At 41.1% G+C, this 18,460-nt stretch overlaps 1 protein-coding gene across 1 annotated transcript in view; it reads right to left on the bottom strand.

Moving 5' to 3' along the window:
- Positions 1–18,250, bottom strand: part of Dock9 (dedicator of cytokinesis 9) — a 171,917-nt gene extending 153,667 nt beyond the window's left edge. The window contains exons 1-3 of the mRNA XM_013022962.1: positions 18,068–18,250; positions 4,644–4,767; positions 1,785–1,931 (exon numbers count right to left, since the gene is read on the bottom strand). Coding sequence (XP_012878416.1) covers positions 1,785–1,931; positions 4,644–4,767; positions 18,068–18,193 — 397 coding nt within the window. The 5' untranslated portion in view covers positions 18,194–18,250. The remainder of the gene's footprint in view (positions 1–1,784; positions 1,932–4,643; positions 4,768–18,067) is intronic.
- Positions 18,251–18,460: the final 210 nt, after the last annotated feature.

Below are 18,460 nucleotides of genomic sequence, written 5' to 3'. Positions count from 1 at the left end.
GAAGTGGCGCTGTGGCTCAAGTGGTAGAGCGCTAGCCTTGAGCTGAAGAGCTGAGGGACAGCGCCCAGCCCAGAGTTCAGGCCCCATGACCAGACCCCCCCCCCAAAAAAAGAACCATTCCTACATTCCTAATAAACCCAAATGTTCATATGGCTTTCTAAAATTCCAATACAAAGGGGTCAGATGGGCAAATGTCACAGACTGGCACAGACGCCACGCTCTGAGGGGGCTCACAGAGTCTACCACATGGCCACAAGCCAGTGACTGCTCCATGGCCGCCCAGGCCATGGGCATGGGCTGGGGCTGAACTAGGGGCATCTTCACGCAGGAACTTCTGTCCCCACTCCTTCAGAAGATTAGTAGCTTAACCCCTCCAGGGAAGATTCAAGTCCCTTCAGATTCTTTGTCAGAAGACAACAGGCCTCCTTAATAGAAGGTGCTAGAAGAACATTGGTAGAAAAGTACTTTCCTTTAGTCCTAATTTTTTTCTAGTTTGAATTTTTGTCCGGCTTTCCCTTGCTTCTACAACATAGCAGCCAGGGAGTCTTCTGTTAATGACCCAGGAATATATACACCCCCAAGAAGCTGTAGTAGGCACCCCAAGCAACTAACAAATACTTCCTCCTGCCCAGTGGTGCACCCCTGGAGTGACCAGTGGGTGATTGCCTGCCCACTACCTCCAGCCTTCCAGTTTACCACAATCTCTCAGGTCATGAGCACACTCTCCCAAGTAGGCCTGAACCTTAGTCTGTGGTAGAGAGGAGGGTTTTCCAAGAAGGACAATCTTCTACTCTGCTTCTAACATCACCTGGCAGGCATCAGCAAACTGTTTGCATAAAGATCCAGAAAATAAATATTCTGGGCTTTGTTGCCCTTTTGGATTCTGTCAAAACTAGTAAACCCTGACAGTGGTGGAAAGGCAGCCAGAGGGATTAAGTAAACAAATGGAAGTGTTACAACAAATTTTTATTTACAAAAAATGGACAACAGCCAGGGTTGGCACAATGGAAGTTTGTTGACCTAAGTTTTAGAGTTATCTTTACTTCCATACTAGTTAATAATGTTTCACCAATATAATAACAATAATTTTTTCTTTTGCTGGTACTGTTCTTTGAGTTGCTGATTCAACTCTGGGGTGAGGCCTCATGAATTATGAATTTGCATTCCTAACAAGTTCCCAGGTGCACTTGAAGCAGCTGGGCCCAGGATCCTGCTTTCAGAACTTCTGTTGTAGACCTTTTATGAATGGAAAGTCCCATAGTCTTCTTCCTTTCTGATTTCAAAGAAGCCTGAGAAACAAATGTTCAAAGATAGGGACTTGTGTGTTCAAGTTACATTCTTCGCACATTATACAAGCAATAATAAGCCACAAAACATTTTCTGAATGTTGCAGACTTAAATTTGCCATTGTCCATTCTGTTTAGAGAAGAACAGCATCCTGGAATATTTTCATGAAAACTGGTGACGTATTAGAATTCAAAATATGATGATACGGATGTGCCAGCGGCAGCTATACCATGACTGTCTTTGATCTGCAAATTTCTGCTTTTCTTTTAAAGAAAATCCCTATGCTGCTATCAAATGTTGCAAAGCTAGAAGAAACTCTTCTCAAATCTCAGCAACACCATACAAATCATGATTAATCATGCCAAGGAAAGACTGATCTGTCTGTGTAATTTTAAAAATGATACTACAAAATCACATTAAATGAAGATGTGATAAAGAATATCAAACAAGGCAGTGGTGTACAGTGACATGAACCCACAGTTCTGCCTCACACCTACCTCCTCTCACAGCTACTGCACCTGCAGCAATGGGTTCCTGGCACATACAGGGCACCACACTGCCTGTGTGATAGGTGATGGCACCTGGAAGCCCACTGCCTCTGACCTTAGCTCTCTCTCTCTCGAGAGCTCTCTCTTTCAAGGTCACTTGAAAACAAAATGTTGAAACATGTGTACATACATTCACAAAAGAACATGATGCTCCACCCCAAATAATAGGAAGGAAGCATCATAGACATGAGTCCAGAAGTTCATTGATAAAATGTGTTGTTTGTTAATGTTTAGAGCTTGGGTTAACTCACACTACCTATTCAAGAGATATTGAGAGAATCCTGTTTTGAGGCCAGCCTGAGCAAAATCAAAAGCCTCTCAACCAAGAAGCCACACATGATGGCGCATGCCTGTCATTTTAGCTACTTGGAAGATATAAATAAGATTGTGGTCCAGATCAGATCTTGCTAGGTAAAAACATGAACCTCTATGTGAAAAATAAATAAAGCAAACAGGGCTAGAGGGTATGACTCAAGTACTAGAGTACCAGCCTAACAAGCATGAGGCCCAGTAGCGCGCGCGCACACACACACACACATACACAATGTAATATTGATATTTCTTTTCAAAATCTAAATATTCACTCTGATATCTTATTTGATTTTTAAAATTCTGCATAACTTTTCTTACAGAAGGATTCTAAAATTCTGTGTGCTTAGTCTCTCTGTTAGACAAACAGAGATTAGGGGAGCTGAGCCTCATTGTCACCAGGGACTGTTGTTAGGTCAGCTGAGTTACTATACATAAAGTCAATGCCTAAATGTAGTCACAGACTAAATTAGCTTATTATCATTAACATGTTGTGTGCCTGACAGGTTTTTTCTTTGATTTTTTTTAATGCTTCACATATACTTAATCATACCAAAGTCTTTACAAAAGGTTTCTTCTACTGTCTGGGCACATATAAAACAAAACAGACAACAATGGCAGGAATATAAACCAAGAAAGAAAAAACAACAACCACTACCACCAAAAGGCCCTAACACAGAGAAAACTATATTAGAGATGACACTGATATTCAGAGATTAAGCCCAAAGAAAACATAAACAGATGCTTACACTGTAAGCTGGACTGAGGACTGATGCAGTTTGTGTCAGGAAGGATTGAGATGAATGACAATTGCCAGGTGCAGGTCAAGGGATACAGAGAAGCCCTTCAGATCCACTTCCATTAAGCCAGTGCCACAAAAGCAGAAAGAGATAAGGTGGCAAGACCCCAGGGACACTGCTCTCAAGAATTATGGAAAGATGGAAGCAAGCAAAGCCAAAGTTGGAAAGGCCCAGGGCACACAGATGGTTTCCTCACAAAAGATCAAACCTCAGCTTCCAATAAGGTAACCCACACAAATGGCCTGGAGCACGGGTCACGTGATCAGAATGGCTGGAAGAAGGACAGCATGGGCACAGGCCAGCCACAGATATCATGACACAGAACCCTGACCTAGTAAGCACAGCAGCTGTCTATGTAGAAACCTTTAGAGTTCGCACTCCCCTACTACTCTCTAGGATGCCAAAGTACATGATGCCCACTGGTATCTCTACCATTGGCTGCTCTTCTAAGCATTCCAAACCCCTCTCTCCACAACAGCCCACATTCATGCAAAATGAAATTCCAGATAGAAAGGCAATTGGAGGCAGGAAAGCTTCTCAACACAGGAAAATGAGATTCTCCTGGAATGCAATAGACTTAGCACTGACTCACAAAAATCAGTTCAATTTTGGCCAAACACGTACAAGGCTTTGAAAACCATGGGAAGAACTAAGCTCAAAGGAAGACAGAGCAATCTTAGTGTACTTCCCTCAGCCATGAGGGCCTCCTGTGAACTTTCTAGACAGTTATTGTCTTTGTTTCTTGGTTATTGAATGCTAACTCAAGCTGAAATCCTAAACACCACTTCTTGAAATAGCAAACTAAGGAAATGGCAACTCTTGGAGGATTCTATTTTAAGAAATGAGAAATTCATCTTTCCTGCTTATAAAGAATTTAGGACTTCCTTATTTCTCTACATGACAATAAAGGCTATTGGATAGGCTGAGACAAAAATTCTTCATGAAAATGGAACTAACTTGAAGGAATGGGTGGGCTTGGGAAAGATGGTGAAGAATGCTGAAAGAGGTGACATTGATCATTGTACTCATAAATCAGTAGACTGAAATGAAACTCTTTGAACAACTACTTAAAGATAAAAATGTAAATAAAATACATTTTCAAAAATTCTTCATTTAATATGGTCTATTTTCAAAGTACTCCTCAATGTGGATGGGGACATGAAAGGCGTCAAGGTAAAGGAGGGGTCTGAAAATAACTTCTTTTAAGTGTGGACCTCACAAACCTTTCACAATTGACCACAAACTCCCACCAAGAACTTCTTGAAGTTGCTGGATTTGAAGGAAGAATTCTTATTCTCCTGTAACTAGGGTGAGCAGAAAAACTTCACAGCTGCCTTCTATCCTATGCACGAATGTCACCAGCAGTCATGTGTTTCTTTCCTCCACATATTTACTGAGTTGGTTTCATGTGCACAGTGCCAGATCTTGGAGGAACCAAGGCCCTGTGGTTGAAAATCACTGTTTTCCAAGCACATTTATTTAAAGTCCCACAGTTCACCAGAGGCAGCAGTCATGTGGAATATACAGTGTCCTTTAAGAAAGTTGTCTTCATACGCTGAGTTTTCTCATCACATTGGATTTCCAGAGTTCTGAAACTCCCAGAGACTGATGCCCTCAGAGGGCTCAGAGTGAGCGGGAAAACATGTATAAGAAAAGCAGAATGAGTGATAGCAGGCAGGGCCCAGGAGTGGCATCTGACCCTCTAGAAAAAATCTGCTCCCAGCTTGATTGTAAGATCCATGAGGGGAAAGACATCTGTTTGATTCACTGCCTTCTCCAGCATCTGGAACGGTACCTGGCATGGTGTGGCCTGCAGTCATGAACTGTAAGATGAATGGGGGAGCCTGACAACATGGGACTTCCTAAAGGAGGCCACAGCAACAGGACAAATCAACCAGGACTCGGGGTGGACTGAGGACTTCCTGCAGAGGAATAGGAAACTCAAGGGAACATGCTAATAGATGTGACTGAAACTTATATAGACAGAATGGAGGAGTTAAAAATACAAAAGGATGGATACGAACGCAATTGGTGGAGTCTCCTAAGACTTTGGAAGGTACACTGAAACTCCAGTTCTAACAGATTCACTAAGAGCAGGGTCCTCCTTGAGTGTGAGTTTAGGAAGCAAGGAGTTGGTAAGTGGGTCAGAGCTATAGACAGGTCAAAGTGACAGTAGGCCAACATGGAAAGCATTAGTCTCTGGGAGTTTCAGAACTCTGGAAATCCAATGTGATGAGAAAACTCAGCGTATGAAGACAACTTTCTTAAAGGACACTGTATATTCCACATGACTGCTGCCTCTGGTGAACTGTGGGACTTTAAATAAACGTGTTTGGGGAACAGTGATTTTCAACCACAGGGCATTGGTTCCTCTGAATGAATGGTTCTGAGAAGAACAGCTCCTCATGAGGGGTTCTTGTTCCATCTTCATGCATGTAGCCCTCAATTTCTCCTCTAAAATATGCGTGAATACTTGAAGGGTACTCATATGAGGGAATGCCAATGGTTAGCTCTCCTTTGGCCCCATCCTAAGACTCCAGCCTATAGGAAAAGATAAGGCCAGGAGGGCCATGGTGCGAAGGGCACTGAAGAAGCCAGAAAAATGAGGAGAGGACCACGGGGATTGAGATGTACAACTAGGTCCCACACCTTCCTTCAGCCAGAGAAAAACAATAATAAATGTGTTCTTTTACCCTTAGACAAGGTCACAAAAACAGGACTACTGTGGGGGGAGGGACATTGCCTTTAAGTACAACATTCAAAAGGCTGAAGCAGGAGAATGATGACTTCAAGGTCAATCTGGGTAATACTGTGAGACTTGCTCTCAAAAGAAAAAAAAAGATAAAATAATCAATATATGATCTCATTCTCATCAGTAATAAGGTTCTTCTCCAGACTGCTCCTTAGTGTGTATAGGGAAATGATTGAGAAGCTGTTCAGATGCACACTTTTTTTTCTTAATGTGCAGGAGGTTTGCTAATATTAGCACTACAAGCTGCACAAACATCTGAACCTGAGGTCATCTGTGTAGTTCTCGTTTTATAGATCCAGAAACTCAGGAGCCTGGGAGGGAAGGGACCGCTCTAGGGCCTCAGAGTCTCCTGAACCCTATCCAGGCTCTCCCTAGCTCTACCCCTACCAAAAAGCAGGGCCTATATTTTAATTTTTACACTGTCACTGGAAATAGATATATAAACGTAGGAGGAAAATGAGAACTTTTCTAAGTTTTGGTTTTGAATTAAGCGCAAGCCTGAACATTAAAGCAAAAAGTTACTGATTTGCAGACTTCAGAAGAATATATAAGAGCACCAAACTCTCAGACATCTAAATAGATTTCCCACTGCAGACTTTTTTTCCCAGAGCAGACTTTTTATTATTTTTATTTTATTATTATTATAAGATCATGGATCTTACAATGGATCTTATAATCAAGCTGGGAGCAGATTTGTTCTAGTGGGTCAGATGCCACTCCAGGGCCTTGCCTGCTGTCACTCACTCTTATTTTCTTCATACATGTCTTTCCACTCACTGTGAGCCCTCTGAGGGAAGAGGCTGAATCATTTTATCTTGCGTTCTCCAAGACCTGGCACTGTGCACATGAACCAGCTCAGTAAATACGTGGGGAAAAGGAACACATGACTGCTGGTGATACACTTTTTAATTCACTTTTTTTAATATTAAAAACACTAATATGTGGTTGAATTTCCCTCTTTAAAAAAAAGTCAAAGCTTGGTGTCAGTAGCTCATGCCTGTAATCCTAATACTTAGGAGGCTGTGATCTGAGGATTGCAGTTTAAAGCTAGCATGGACTATAAAGCCTGCAACACTCTTATCTATAATTAACTACCAAAAAAGCCAGAAGTGGATCTGTAGATCAAGTGGTAGAGTGCTAGCCTTGACTATAAAAGCTGAGGGATAGTATCCAGGCCCAGAGATCGAGCCCCAAGACCCACACAAAAATAAGAAAAACAAAAACAACAATAATAAAACCCAGTCAAATTAGAAAACTGTATTAATAAGACATGTCTATATGAAGTAAACTTGGCCACTTCAAAATCAATCAACTTGTCAGAAGGAAAAGAGTCTGGGATATGTATATATCATTTTTATAATCAATCATGGCTTTCCAATATAATTATTGTACTTATTAATATTTACAAAACTAAAGACTAAAGAGAAGCTTGTCTAATAAAGAGTATCTGGAAGAAGAAGATCACAGAAGACAATGAGGAAGGGGCTGGGAAGATGGCTCAGTGGTAGAGAGCTTGCCTTGCATGCCTGAGGCCCTGGGTTCGATTCCTCAGCACCACATAAGCAAAATGAAAAAGGCCGGAAGTGGCGCTGTGGCTCAAGTGGTAGAGCACTAGTCTTGAGCTGAAGGACAGCGCCCAGGCCCAGAGTTCAGGCCCCACAACCGGACCCCCCCCCAAAAAAGAAGACAATGAGGAAATAATAAAGATGATGATAATAGTAACATCAATTAACTAAGCCTCATGGAACTGCTCCATTTGGTTAGCTGTGCTCAGTGGGGAACTCAGTGTTGCTAGGAATATTAATGAGGAGAGGAAGACAAGATAGGAATTTAGGGACTTCCTTCATGCCTCTTGCCCTTGAAGTCACATGAGGGCACTGATAGGAATGGGAACAGCTCTCTTGTAAATACAGTGCTTAAAACATCTTTCTTTTCTGATACAGGGCACTGGACAAAACTTGCCAAAGAACAGTGTAAGGAGACCATGGAGAGAAGAGAGATAGTGTCTGAGGTACACCTGCTTGTCTCTCACACACACTCTCCAGCTCTCTGATGCTGCCTACCGTTTTCTACAGGCAAAAAATAATGAAAGCAATAAAAGAAAAAGATCCATCATGGAGCTTTATAAGTAATTTTATCATAAATGCATACTACAGACTTTTCTAGACTCCTTTTTATTAAAGTATTATGCCCTGAAATTCTTAATTCTTCCTAGGCCAATGAAAGCTATTTTTGAAACTCTGAAATAAAAGAGGTTAAGTAATTAAAAGGCTCTTAAAAGCAAGTTTTAGTCAGATTTCAAAATAATTTAAGCTACTTATTTTGAGCTATCAGCATGGGAGATGGAATGTTCATGAACACATACAAGGGTCTAGTAAGAGTTTCTTCAGACTTACAGACAGAAAGACAATAGAGACTAGTTATGGCAGGTGTCAGGAGTCAGAATTTAAATTCTTGTCGCCTAAGTGTTGACTATAGTTGGATATGGTATATGGGGTTCACTGTACCAGTGAAATGGGTCCCAAGGCTCAGTCCCAGACCCACAGCACTTTCTGTACCAAGAAAGTTGCCCCAGATTTCCCCAACAGCAGGTCTGAGGTGAAGTCTGGCACTGTTTCAACAAACTCTATGGTGCCTTCAGTAAGCATATTTGAGAATGTCATATGAAAAAATTTTTTTTAATTTTTGGTGTTAGTGTTTATTGGCAATGTGGCCTTTGGTACAAGTTACTTGGAACCTCAAAGTGCTCCTGTCTGCCTCTGTAAAAGTAGTGATTTCTCACACAGTGAGACCAAAAGAGGACATTCAGGAGAGAACCACAAAGGTGCAATGCCTATGAGCCTCTTTATATCTATCTATATAAAATAATATATATTTTTATTGAAATAAACTCCAAGATATAGAAACAAGAAACCTCTCCTTTTTTCTTAATTTTTATTTTGTGATGATTCGGTCTTCTTTTCTTTGTGTATGGAATATTCATATATATAATTTTAGGAGGAGGGGAACTCGAGGGAAAAAGGGTGAAAAAGTGCAGCAGTGGAGTTCACTGGACACTGATGAAGTGAACTATACAACTCATGGGTGAAGTCAGGAGGGAGGGACTAGGAAAGAATGAGAGAACAGAAGACACTGTAAAAATGGAAATGTACTCATTACCTGACTCGTAATTGTAATCCCTCTGTATATTACCTCTATAATAGCAATAAGGTAAATTATAATTTAACAAAAGTAGTGATTTCTATTCTCATCCTGGCAGTTGTTTCTATTCTCATTCTCAGTTATTGAAGAGTCCCAATATATCATGTCTGGTAGGTACCAGGTCACAATCTACCAGACAGAGGCTGTGGGAGGATCACATGTAGTTATGTAGAAGTCAGATTCAGTGGACTTACAGTCCCTAGGACATAAATTTCTTGGCTACATACATCTTATTTCATTAAAGCGCTCAAAATTCTGCATGGTGGCATTATCATCTCTCAGATGATGACAGTAAAGGTAGAAGATGTCGATGATTTAGTGAGGATCATATAGATGGTGACCTGGCCTCTCCTGACTTCAAGTGCAGGTCCTTCCCTATCACACAAGAACAAGAGCATAACACCACCTAACCAATGCCTCAGCTCCTCCTCCTCCTCTACATGGGGAAGCCTACATGGCCATACCACCAGAGACAACAAAGCTTGCTGGGCTTTCTGCCTACCTTTGAGCTTGCAGGGCTTCACAATCTCACCATGGTAGAGACTGAAGGCAAAGACACCGCTTAAATGACACTCTTCTCCCGCTACAAGAATATTTTTTAAAGATTCAGGCAGGTACAGGTAGTTCATGCCTATAATCTTGGCTATTCAGGAGACTGAGATCTGAGAATTGTGATTAGAGGCTAACCTAGGCAAGAAGTCTGTGAGAGTGTTACCTCCAATCAACCACCAAAAAACAAGAAGTAGAATTGTGGTTCAAGTGATAGTGTCTCAGCCTTGAGCATAAAGGCTCCAGGACACAGCCCAGGCCCTGATTTCAAATCCCCCAGAACTGGCACCAAAAGAAAAGGCATTAAAAAAATCTTATTCCAAAATACTGAATCTCCCACAAAGAAACAGGTTTGACATCTCTGAAACACATTGATGCCCCTAGGTAGCATGCAGTTTACATTATAACCAACTATTTCACAGTACAGTCTCTGCAAGAAGAACCTAGCTTTATCCTAAAATCAAACATTTGTTATTCCTACAGATTCACAAGCGCCTTACCTCATCCAATGACTCACCTCCCATGACAACTTCCTATTTTGAGGTTTTAAAGCTACAAAATGTGTAAATTTATAGTCCTGCACTGTGCAGTTGAGGTAGTCAATAGCCACATGTGACTACTGAGCACTTAGCACTTTAACTATGGCTATTCTGAATTCAGATGTGCTAGAGGCCAAATGACAACCTAGTATGACTAAAAGAGTGTAAGATACTTTGATATACTTTTTTTAAAAGACAGTTATACTTTGGAAACAATAGTTTAAAATTACATAATTAAAATGAATTATACCTATTTTCTTTTACTTTAACTTGGTCATGAGGTTCAACTTGGCACATTTGGGAGGCCCCCACTTCTGTACGACATGTCTCCTAAAAAGCGCTGTTTTCTTCCCCTGTATCTTGGTACACCTCTACCACCTGTGCCAGCTATGATCCACTCACTGCAAAGTTGTGGTAAAATGGGCACAACAGTACAAGCCAAGAGGCTGCTGACCCCAGATATGATATCGGGTCTCAGGCATATTTTCCTGGAAGCAGTGGGGAGGACAGAGGGAAGAGGTGCTGGCTCAGAGATACAGAAAAGAATCTGACTTTTGAGTCTAATTCTATACTCAGGTACTTCCACAATGTGTCAGCTGACACTTCAACAGAAGCAGACTGTTAAGGGGGACAGCACCCATAATATACACAAGTCTAGAAAATCTACTCACCTAGTTATATCACTTTTGGCTTTTTAGCAATCCAACACATTTGGATATTGGTAATAAACCTGCAAAGGTGACAAAGGAAAAGGAAAAGGAGAGTGACAGGAAGTATGGGGGGTGGGGGTAAGAAAGAGTAGGGGAGGCCAGGCACTGTTGGCTCATGCCTATAGTTCTAGCTACTCAGGAGGTTGATATTTGAGGATCAGGATTCACATCCAGCCCAGGCCGACAGTCTATGAGAATAATATCTACAATCAACCACCAAAAAGCCAGAAACAGAGCTGTAGCTGCTCAGTAATGGCACTGAAAGAAAAAATAAACAAAAAGAGAAAAAAAGGAAAAAAGAAAAAGGAAGGGAAGAAGGAAGGAAGGGAGGGAGGGAAGGCGGGAGGGAGGAAGGAAGGAGAGAAGGAGAGGAGGGAAAGAAAGAAAGAAAGAAAGAAAGAAAGAAAGAAAGAAAGAAAGAAAGAAAGAAAGAAAGAAAGAAAGAAAGAAAGAAAGAAAGAAAGAAAGAAAGAAAGAAAGAAAGAAAGAAAGAGAGGGGGAGGGGAAGGGAAGGGAAGGGAAGGGAAGGGAAGGGAAGGGAGGAAAAAAAGAAAGAAAGAAAGAAATGACAAGTGGGTCACCTGAGGGGGCATGCTGGGCTCCTGGCATCACTCACTGCTGCCTTTCTCTCTAGCAAATAAATTGTAAAACAGAATTACAGGACCACTCCTGCTTGGGTAGCTGGCAGGACCCTCAGAGCTTCACTGGCAGGTATGTGGCACAAAGAAACTGAAAAGGAAACTGAAAATTCTCAAGATGTCACTCTCCGAGAGATTTCCAACTCCATGCAGCCCATTACAGGCTATTTCAGACTAGTAGAAAGTTGGAGAGAAACCATAATTTCCAAGTGTTCTTGGTTCTAAAATTATTCTCACAGGCTATATGCTAGATTTAGGCTCAAGCTAAAGTTTCTTATAACTTCTGCCTCTTGGTCCAAATTCTTGCTTCTCTTTTATCCATTTCCAAGTGGCCAACATTCACTGTTCTTAATGTAATATCCTAATTTGCAACTCCAACCACCCATAACCCAAACAAATTTGAACAAGCCAAGCCTGAAACTCCAGGTTCCCAAACTCCATCCTAGGCTATTCTGTGATCAACAATACAACGCAGCAACACAGAGCTTGAACCAAGGGGACAAAGCAAAATGGCCTACCACATGCTTCTCAGTGGAGGTGGCAGGGGACCATCCAGAGTTTGAGAAAGCAAATCTGCCACCTTGAAGGAAATCGCACTCTCTTCCAACCACTGCAGAGACCATGATGCCTGTTTTGCTAATAAGGGTATACACATTTCACAAGTGGCTCTGCCTGTGAGTTAGTGAAAAAGAAATCTACAGAGGAAAACATGGCTCTAGATCTCAGCTATTCATTCAATGGAGCTCTCTGGGAAAATGACAAATGTCATATAAAGTGACTCCATATGACTATTTCATTCCTATGTCTGTTCTACCTCTTTAGGCCTAACCACCATCCCTTTATCTGCCTGTATGATTCAACCATGGTTGTGCTATTTCTGATAAATTAGTTTTTCTCTAAAAACTTTTAAATACGTTTTTTAAGGACAGTGTTTTTATTTCTCTTATTCATCATTTCATTGCCAATATCAAATCCAAATGAACATATTCCTGTTTATGGAGTGAGTGTGGTAACTGGGGTTTGAACTTAGGGCTTCATACTTGCTAGGCAGGCATTCTACTACTTGAGCTATAGCCATAGACGTTTCTGTTTTTGAGATAAGAGTCTTGCTTTGTGCTCTAGCTGGCCTAGACCACAGGCTTCTACTTATGCTTTCAGCTATACCTAGGATGACAGGTGTGACATACCATGCCTAGCTTTTTCTGCTGAGATGGAATCTTGCAAATATTTTAGTCTATGTTGGCCTCAAACTCTATCCACTTGATTTCAGTCTCCTCATAGCTAGGATTACAGGCATGATTCACTATGCCTTGCTGCTTTATTTGTTAGACAGGATCTCCTGCTTTTTGTGCAAGACCAGCCTCAGATTATGATCCTCTTTCATGTACCTTCTGCATAACTGGGATTATAGACATGAATCACTATAACTAGCTTGTTGGTTAAAATGAGGTCTTGCTAACTTTTTTTGTCTGGGCTGCTTTCAAACTGCAGTCCTCCTGATCTCTGCTCTTGAATAGCTGGAATTTACATGTATCATCATAACCAGCCCTATTATTCACTTTTGTTAAAAAAAATGCATCTGTCTAGCTAAGGTATTAGACTTGACCATAAGATAACAATTCAGGCTCTGCCACTTGCTAAATGTGCAACTTTGAGCAAATTACCCAACCTCTGTGTTCAGTTCCGCATCTGTGGGAAAAGGAAAAAGGATAGCCACTTGACCTGCACAACTGTGTGAGTTCATTGAAAGAATGAATTTAACAAGCATCAAATGATACATGGCATGGAACAAGGGCCAAGTGTTTTTTTTATTATTACTGCACCAAAATAAAAATCAACTGACTACCTTGCCAAAAAACAGTGACCAGGCATTCTGACTGCACACTGATGACAGAATATAAGAAAAAAATGAAGCAAGTTTTAGATTTTTATGCAAGCAAGAATCCTGGAAGGCAAGAGTGACCTGGTGTTAGGAAGCGGCACCCAGCTGTGGAAGGATCTTCCTCTGGGCAGCGTGGCAAGCTGGTACCATTACTAGATTCATTCCCACACTATGGAAGCATGTCCTTCACAAAGATTCTTTCCCATGAACACTACACAAAACAGGTGTGCAGCAGGAGACTCGCTCATCCAGTGTCCTCGGGGTGCTCAGGACTCTGCATGCCTTCTGCAAGGCCTCCTGGATCTGCTGCAGGTACTAAACATCCAAAAGCATCATGTCTTCTCCAAGCAGCTACTTATGTGTTATCTGCCTGGAAAGGACTGTGAGAATAACACTCTGTGTGCCTAAAAACTGTCATATGAAAGAAAGCCTATCTAAAGAGTAAACCCCTTCCTCACACAGGCCTTGCTACTTGGGGAGAGGGAAGCCTTTGATTCCCAATGTGAGAACCAATGAGCCTGGCACACTTAACAAACTGATCAATAAACAAAGCAGAGGAACAAGCAACATTTAGGGAAGGCTCATGGCTCTAAAGAAGTAAAGCATCCTGATTTTGTTGCCTATGATGTTGTCATGACACAATGCTTGCAGAAATTTCTTTCCCAAGCCTGCCAATATTTTGAAAACAAAGAAACTACATACTACATAACATCAACATAACATCATTACTTTTTAAGACACAGGGAAGGCCATGGGGCTGAACAGCTTTCTAAGCATAATAGAATTAACTCAACCACAGTAATCTCAAGTCTTACAGGGCATTAACAACATGATCATTACACATATGCTTGTGCTTTGGGTTTTGCCTGCTCTTTCTAGAGTAAACAGAACTCTAGAGACAGGGGCTCTTCTAGTCGTCTTCCCTCTCTTTATGAGTCAGTTCCCAAGCAACGCAGCTTCGTCCCACTAGCAGCCAAGCCCTTTCTCATTCTCTCTACATCTGGCACATGTAGTGGTTTGCTACAGCAGTCATGTGTTCACTCAAACATTAAAGAACTCCATTTCAGATTTTAACGTTCAAACATCGCATAAAAATATGAAAAATCCCTGAAAAGATTACTTTTAAAAATGAAAAGTTTCAGAAGTCCACCTGTGTGGACCCGTAAGTAAAGCTTACATGGGAAAAGTCAATTCCTTTACCTTCCTATCTTCCAGCCTTCCAAATTCCTACAATAAGACCTGTGCTGCAGCCTTACCCAACTCACAAAAACAACCCAACCAAGGAGCTACAAGAAATTATGTCAAACTCAACCATTCTTTCCAGAGGCTACACCCTTTTCCTCTAAATGGCTGGACAATAACAATTTAGAACAAATTACTGCCAAGAACTACTTTATAGAGTTTGGGGGTCAGAAATAGGTATTCAAATGGAAGCAGGGTAACTAACATCAAGAATATCCTGAATATTTCTATTTAGTCATCCACAGCTGAAAAAGTCATTTTTCAAAGGGTTTGGCAGTGAGCCTGGACAGGAATGGGGAAGGTTCACCATGCACTTCCTCCTCTACTTGGTATACAATGCAGGGGACACAACCCACTTTCTCAGGTGCCTGTAAGCTGAACCCTGGCACTGCCGAAACCTTAGGTTTAAACACATACTTCTCTTAAAAACACTGACTTTTGGGCTGGACACGGTAGTGCATGCTTGCAATCCCAGCACTCAGTCCAGTCTGAGTTATCTAATGAGATCTTCTCTAAGAAAAGAAAGTAGGAGTGGAGAGGGAGAAGAAAAGGAGAAAGAAAGGGGGTGAGAGGGAAGAGTGGAAGGAGAAAAGGGAGGGGAAGGGAAAGACCCAATACTGACTTTTCTAACTGTGAACAAGCAGAGGTTGTTCAGGGAAACCTTAACTGTTGTCTAGAGGAAAAAATATATTATTGCCAAAAATAAAGACAAGAGGAAACTTCTAACAGAAACTTTATACAACTTCTGGCTTGCAGTATTCACTATGGAATTATAAATAATTGCAAAGCATCATTAACAAATTGACTATTAAATTATGATAGATATAAAGTAGAATATTATACAACCATTACAAATGATTATATGAAGCTAGGTATGAGTTTTATGTGTTCTGGCAGAAATTAATGGGGAATCTATTTTACTTATTCATATTTCAACAATAGATTATACATGTACATATATACAGAGCTCTGCTTTTATAGTCACAGGAGAAAGCAGGATATTATACAGAGAAAATTCACTTTTGGAGAATAAGGAAAAAGGCACTTTTTTCTACTTCAATTCTATTTACATTTCCTCCTTCTTCTCCCCTCCTCCCCCTTTGGTGACATCCTGGGCCTGGTTGCTGTCCCTGAGCTTTTTTGCTCAAGGCTACCTCTCTCCAAGTTGAGATACAGCTCCACTTCCATCTTTTCTGGTGTTTAATTGAAGATTAGAGTCCTACATTTTTCTGCCTAGGCTGGTTTGTAACTGTGATCCTCAGATCTCAGTCTCCTGAGTAGTTAGGATTACAGGTGTCAGCTACCAGCATCTGGCTTACATTTCTTTCTTTCTTTTTTAAAATTTATTGTAAAGGTGATGAACAGTTACCTAAGTACATAAGTAAGGTAATGAATACATTTCTTTTACATTTCTCATGATGAGAATTAATCATTCTTATCCTTTCGAAACTATGTACAGGGTACCTGTTTAAGCACTAAAACTAAAATCAGCAAAACTTGGTCTCAAAATCCTACTCTGAATAAAGTACATTATGTATATTTACTAAATTATAGCTTTGGAGATTCTCACCACGCCCCAGGACCACTGACATTATTCTAATGATAACATCTTAACGAACAGATCTCATAGCTGTGGCTGTAAACTTTGGAAAAATCATCCTGAGAAACAAGTTATAATCCCAGCAGCTGTGGGATTCTTCTTTGCTGGGCGAGGACCCTGATTAAATATCCTGTCTTTTCCTTTCTGATCAGTATGTCTTATCTTGCTTACCTGGCTGGAAGAGAGAACCAAAGCAGATAAGAAAAGCATCTTGCAGTATCAAAGATCGCTTTCCTCTCCCTCACACCTTTGCAGGTGCATTGAGCTGGACAGACTGGTACTGACAGATGCTCTAAGCCTGTGGGGCTGCCCCTCAGGGTGCTCTACGGCCCAGGCAGCCTGTCCATGGCAGTAAAAAAGGACCTCTGTATGGAATATGGAATGAAAGCAGACCTAACAAATAATTGCAACATAAGTAGCATTTTTTAATTGTCTGTGGTGGGGCTTGAACTCTGGGCCTGGGCACTGTCCCTCAGCTCTTCAGCTCAAGGCTAGCACACTACCACTTGAGCCACAGTGCCACTTCTGGTTTTCTGAGTGGTTTACTGGAGATAAGAATCTAACGGAGTTTCCTGCCCGGGTTGGCTTTGAACCACCATCCTCAGATCTCAGCCTCCTGAGTAGCTAGGATTATAGGTGTGAGCCACCAGCGCCCAGCACAGCAATTGTTTTAAGCCCTTAAATCAATTTCTAAGTCATCTATGTGATTGGAAATCACATGACAGTTCTCTACAGTGTAGTCAATACTCTAGACACATATTTCTACACATCTGGAGAATCACTGACAAAAGATTCTTAAGAATATTCACCAGGGAACCAAAACCACAAGACTTCCTCCAACAAAGTACACACTACATCAGCTGGGAGGGTTAAGCAGTTCAATCTATACAACTTGACCATGGACCAAGCAACCCAATAGATAAGTGAGCTATTAGGATAGCAGAAATGAATGTAAGGTAATGAACATAATGTTGAAATCGTATATGACAGTGAACAAAAAGAAATGTAAACCTCTTGAGTTGAAAAGCTGCTGTGAGAAAGAATTATCTTATTTTATTGACTTTCTCAGCATAACTTAGCAACAGAAATTTGAGGGCAATACAATCTAATGCAATCTCTCTTAAGCAAAGCAGTCCAAATCAAGCTGTTAATGGAAAAATTAAGCTCATATTCTTACAGATAATAATTATAAATTAAGTAAATTAGAAACCAAGCATTTTATGGAAACAGCAACTAAAACCACACATTAAAAACCCACTAAGTATTAGTTTACAATCCCTTTAACAGATCATTTGAAAGGCTCGATTGTCCCCTTTGCAGTGTATGTTGGTTGCATCTGCAGCTTGCTTTAAAAATTATGTGCCTTTATTGTACTGAAGAAATTCCAAGAGAGAAGGCCAACCTACTCATTGATAACAACACAACCATTTCTCACATTCCTCCATTACAAAGTCTACTAAAGCACTTGACTTTTGTCCAAACTGCCACAAGTTTAGCTAATGGTATGAAGAATATAAAGTTTTCTGTAGTTGGCTCACAGGTTAAATTCTTTTCTACTCTGTTCAAGGAAAACCTCCGGATAACATGAACCAAAAAGAATACTTGTCCTTTCAAGTCACATTTCTTAAAACCTTCCACTGGCACCTGCCTCCTTTACTCAATATCATAAATAATGCAGAAAAAAGGGTTATTTTGCAAAGTACATCTTCCTTTGTTCCACCCTACAGCTGAAGTTAAAATACACCTTGCAAGATTTATGTTTAGAACCTCTGCAGCTAGGTGGGATATAATTTTGAACAGAACATAATTGTTCTGTACAGATGCCTTCTGGAAACCACACAGCCACAAAACGTCAACATTTCTTTCCTCATCAGGTGGAACATAAGTTCATCTACAGGGACAGATAAAGAAGAAGGTTCAAAGGAGACAGATAGTCCATTTTCAAGTCAAATGGAGGCAAGAGATGCCAAGCTCCACACACACATTAACAGCCAAACAAGACCCTCTTACCAGCACTGGGCCTGGACTCTCCACTTCTACCTCTCCTTGAGCTGCATCCTTGTACTGCAGAGGAGACTCGATCACCAGCTCCTTTTTGACGCTTCTACTGCTTGTCCTGCATTTATCAGCCTGCATTCTTGCCCAAGGCACAAGTCAGAAAATTTGCAATGAGGACAGCTTCAAATCCCTGGTTGTGCAGGGCTCACACATGCCAGTGGCCTGCAGAAGGAAGGGAAGCTATCTTCTCAGGCACACGAGGTTAGCGGCACTAGCTGGGTCTGCAGAGCCTGCAGGGTGGGACAGCATGACAGCGAAGGCCAGCCTCCAGGGGTGTTACTACTGCGTGGAAAGTGGGAGGCTCCCGCTTGCTGGCCAGAGAAAAACAAACCCTAAACTGAACAA

The sequence above is a fragment of the Dipodomys ordii genome, unplaced genomic scaffold, assembly GCF_000151885.1.
Source record: "Dipodomys ordii isolate 6190 unplaced genomic scaffold, Dord_2.0 Scaffold65, whole genome shotgun sequence".
Taxonomy (NCBI): Eukaryota; Metazoa; Chordata; class Mammalia; order Rodentia; family Heteromyidae; genus Dipodomys; species Dipodomys ordii.
The sequence above is the reverse complement of the archived record's forward strand: the minus strand, read 5'-3'. Positions and strand labels throughout refer to the sequence as shown.